General features: G+C 35.1%; 2 protein-coding genes across 2 annotated transcripts; one reads left to right on the top strand and one right to left on the bottom strand.

Annotated features, from left to right (window-relative positions):
• Nucleotides 1-78: 78 nt before the first annotated feature.
• LOC105315610 (inactive hydroxysteroid dehydrogenase-like protein 1) lies at nucleotides 79-1,771 on the bottom strand. The gene is made up of 3 exons (XM_011410319.2): nucleotides 1,442-1,771; nucleotides 1,321-1,396; nucleotides 79-259 (listed from the first exon to the last, which is right to left on the bottom strand). The coding sequence occupies exons 1-3, from the start codon at nucleotides 1,715-1,717 to the stop codon at nucleotides 108-110; spliced, it is 504 nt and encodes a 167-aa protein (XP_011408621.2). The 5' UTR covers nucleotides 1,718-1,771; the 3' UTR covers nucleotides 79-107.
• LOC105315609 (cytochrome b-c1 complex subunit 6, mitochondrial-like) lies at nucleotides 1,737-2,683 on the top strand. Its single transcript, XM_011410318.2, has 3 exons — nucleotides 1,737-1,827; nucleotides 1,869-2,051; nucleotides 2,544-2,683. The coding sequence occupies exons 1-3, from the start codon at nucleotides 1,798-1,800 to the stop codon at nucleotides 2,574-2,576; spliced, it is 246 nt and encodes an 81-aa protein (XP_011408620.1). The 5' UTR covers nucleotides 1,737-1,797; the 3' UTR covers nucleotides 2,577-2,683.
• Nucleotides 2,684-3,441: the final 758 nt, after the last annotated feature.

The following is a 3,441-nucleotide window of genomic DNA, read 5'->3' as shown; positions in this document are numbered from 1 at the left end:
GGACATTAATATGTATCAAAAAATGTAATAATAATTTGGGGTGATTTTTTTAAAAAAACCATGGGCTGTAGCCTTGGGTAACTTTCAGAATTTTGAAATGGCTGCAACTAAAATAAGAATGACAATACTAATAGTAACTTACCTAATACTCCAATGTCTAGTGTATCTGTCAGTAATGCTTTCTCTATTTCATTATAAACTGACTGCCCCAGGAAGAAGTCAGCATGTATACCATAAGCCTGTACTGAATACTGAGACTCTAAAGATAATAAGAAAAGATAATATAATAATGATTATACATACCGTATAGCGGGTAATTTTGGAGAGAATTAAATTTGGCAAATTTGGCATTTTGATAGCCATTCGCCAAAATAAAATCCGCCATTTTGAGCCTTTATACGCATGCTCAATGGCACGTGGCCACTAATTCGCCAAATTAAAATCTGCCAATAACCAAAATTTAGCAATTCGCCAAATTTTACTCCCTCCAAAATTTCCCACTATACGGTATAATGGAACTAAGTATAATACGTACAAATATACATGTAGTTTAGGTAAGTGCTAGCAGAATAAGTTATTATGTATCTAGGACTAGGCTGATAAATGGCCTAGTACTTGCTCTAAAATTAGGCCAAAGTCCCTGTACTATAGTACAGGGTTACGTGACAAATTTTACCAAAATTGAAAGAAATTTCACCATTTTTATAAAGTTTCCTTATGTATATACATGCTCCTATGAGCTGATTTCAATCAAATCTAGATTTTTTTCAAATTTTAAAAGTTGCCCCAAAATCAAGTCAAAGTCCCTGTACATGGTATTTAGTAAAATTTCGTCAAAATGACAAGAAGATTTCATTACACTTCCTGATGCTGCATACACATGTACTCATGTTGCATAGTACCCAATACTACTATAGACCTCTCGAGCTGTGAATGACTAGGTATATGAATATCATTATTTTGAGATACAGCATCCACTTACGCGCAATAATTGGCCGCCATTTTGGATGGCAAGATTCAATGAAGAAGGAATGGAGTAAAGTACAAAAATGATTTGTTTGGCAGGTCTGGAACTCTTTCAAGCTACAAAAGTTGGTTGGAAGAAAGAATGGGTGCTACCAAGCATCTCATAAAACAGATTTGGTGCAATGTGCAGCAAATTCTTTACTATAGCTTGCTTTCTGCTTTTGCTCATTGGTTCACCATAGAAAGTTGCCGTCCATGGAATTTATTTCCTTCTCTACCACACCCACTGCCGTATTTACTCTAGTGACGTAATTCATTCTCAGCTCAAGAGGTCTATAGTACTGTACTACTCACGTATTTCTGATGCCATGTCCAGTAGGTTATCATAAGAGCGACTGATCAACACAACATCAAACCCACAAGCTGCAAGCTAAAAATAAACAAAAAAAAAAATATTAATAAATCCAATAAATACCTCCTTTGCAAATGCAGTCCCCAATGAAGAGGTAGCCCCTGTAATTACAGCCCATCTACCATATTTATCAGTTAGTGAGAGTGGTCTGAGTTTAGGATAGAAGTAAGTGTAGACTCCTGGTATTAAAGAGTAGAGTCCTTGAGCTATTTTAGTGACACCGACTGCAACGCCAGCATAGAACAACCAGTCCACTAGCCGCACCGTCCAAGGATCGAAGAGATTCTGTACAAGAAACTGAACAGAATCTACACTCATTTTTGTGTGGGCGTGGCTCATATAAGTGGGCGTGACAAAACTGCCTGATAGCGTCCGTATATTTTTAGTATTGTTCCGTATACTGTTACTATAGTTTCAAAATGGCGGATGACGAAGAAATACAACAACAGGTGACAACACTTTTCTCTGTATATTTATTGAGTTTTAATAGGAGGAGGACGAGGATCCAGTTTGTTATAAGTCGGTCCTCGAGGAGAAGTGTGGAGAGAAGGCCAGTTGTCGTAAACTGAAGGAGGTTCTAGAAGAGTGTAATGATAGAGTGAATGGCAAGTCAAATACGACAGAAACTTGTGTAGAGGAACTCTCAGATTTCATCGTTTGTGTAGATAAATGTGTAAGTTAACATCCGTTCTATATAATGACATCTTTGCTTGATAAATAATCTTACAATTTTTTCTATTTTTTGATTATCAGCTGTGGTGGGATTGCTCTAAGTTTTACTGTATAGTGCAAAATTTTCGAGGGCTATGAATTTCACAAATTTGCCTAAAAATCTATTTTGTGGATTTAATTTATGTGAATTTATGCCGTCTGCCATCTTGTACCATAATAATTTGATTTTCGCGGAAGTAATTTTTGTAAATTTTTAAAATTTATGAAATCTGCAAAATTAAAAGCTCTTGAAAATTTTGAGCAATACTGTAACTGGCCTCCTTTTTGTTAAATTTTTTGATGCAGGGGTTCTGGGATTATTTAATTACTTTGGGAGAGTTATTTTTTGATGTACATGTACATGTCCTAATATTCAAGCTATTATTGTACATTACGTTAATGTAAAGCTCTCTCTTGTTCTATATTTAGTATCGTTTTATTGTTCTATTTTTAGATTGCAAAGAACCTCTTCCAAAAGCTAAAGTGACCATGACTAGGTGTATCCTGTACTGTGTATTAGTGACAATAGATGATACATACATATTAATTAATTTATTATTATTATTATTAATATAATAATTAGGTGAAAACATTCTTGTTTATTTCAATAATAATAAACAGCGTATGCCACACCCACTGCAAACAAGGAGTCCTACGAGAAGAGAATAAAGAGAGAGAGAGTATGATTAATTAATTTTATGGATCCATTCCAAGTACATGTATTATTAATTAGATAATAACAATAATAATAAGTTAATCAGTGCATTTGTCACTCTGGCCACACACTCACATTGTAATGCTGCGTTTACACTACAGAAGTGGGCCAAACCGTGCTGAACCAGGCTGAGCTGGCCCTGCTGTACTAACCATGCTGGCCTGGCTTGGCCCATCTCAGTTTGGTTACTGTTTAGACTATCAAATGAAACTAAGCTGGCCCACTTTAAACAGGGCTGGCCCAGTTAAAGAAGCTAGTGTAAACACAGTATAAGAGTACAGGGTTCCATTCATTGCCATAATAACATTAATATGGTGGAGTTTTTATTTTGGTGATTGCAATTTGCAATATAAATCCCAGCCCAGTTATTGAAACTGTCAATCACTAATGGGCATGCTCAGTACTGCACATGTATCAAATGAACATCAGCTAGTGACAAATTTTACCGCAAAATTGCTAAAATAAAGTGCTATACAGTGAAACAGCTTTGTCAACTATACTACACTTAAAATGTATATTTATTATTGCAATAAAATTGATAATATGAAAAGAAGGACATGCATAATAGCATGCCCATCCAAAAATTTTTGTTTCATCCTCAGGGATATTCATATTTCATCCATCTTGGATTTTAAAG

Source organism: Amphimedon queenslandica, unplaced genomic scaffold (assembly GCF_000090795.2).
Source record: "Amphimedon queenslandica unplaced genomic scaffold, v1.1 AMPQUscaffold_9263_Cont18774, whole genome shotgun sequence".
Classification (NCBI taxonomy): Eukaryota; Metazoa; Porifera; class Demospongiae; order Haplosclerida; family Niphatidae; genus Amphimedon; species Amphimedon queenslandica.
Note: the sequence above shows the minus strand (reverse complement) of the source record. Positions and strands in the feature narration are given on the sequence as shown.

Bases quoted from the DNA above. Each gene is read 5' to 3' on its own strand.
- LOC105315609 (XM_011410318.2), top strand. From the start codon at position 1,798: ATGGCGGATGACGAAGAAATACAACAACAG. The intron at 1,828-1,868 runs GTGACAACACTT...GAGTTTTAATAG, and splicing joins ACGAAGAAATACAACAACAG to GAGGAGGACGAGGATCCAGT. The intron at 2,052-2,543 runs GTAAGTTAACAT...TTCTATTTTTAG, and splicing joins TCGTTTGTGTAGATAAATGT to ATTGCAAAGAACCTCTTCCA.
- LOC105315610 (XM_011410319.2), bottom strand. From the start codon at position 1,717: ATGAGCCACGCCCACACAAAAATGAGTGTAGATTCTGTTCAGTTTCTT. The intron at 1,397-1,441 runs GTATTTATTGGA...GTTTATTTTTAG, and splicing joins GGACTGCATTTGCAAAGGAG to CTTGCAGCTTGTGGGTTTGA. The intron at 260-1,320 runs GTGAGTAGTACA...TATTATCTTTAG, and splicing joins GGACATGGCATCAGAAATAC to AGTCTCAGTATTCAGTACAG.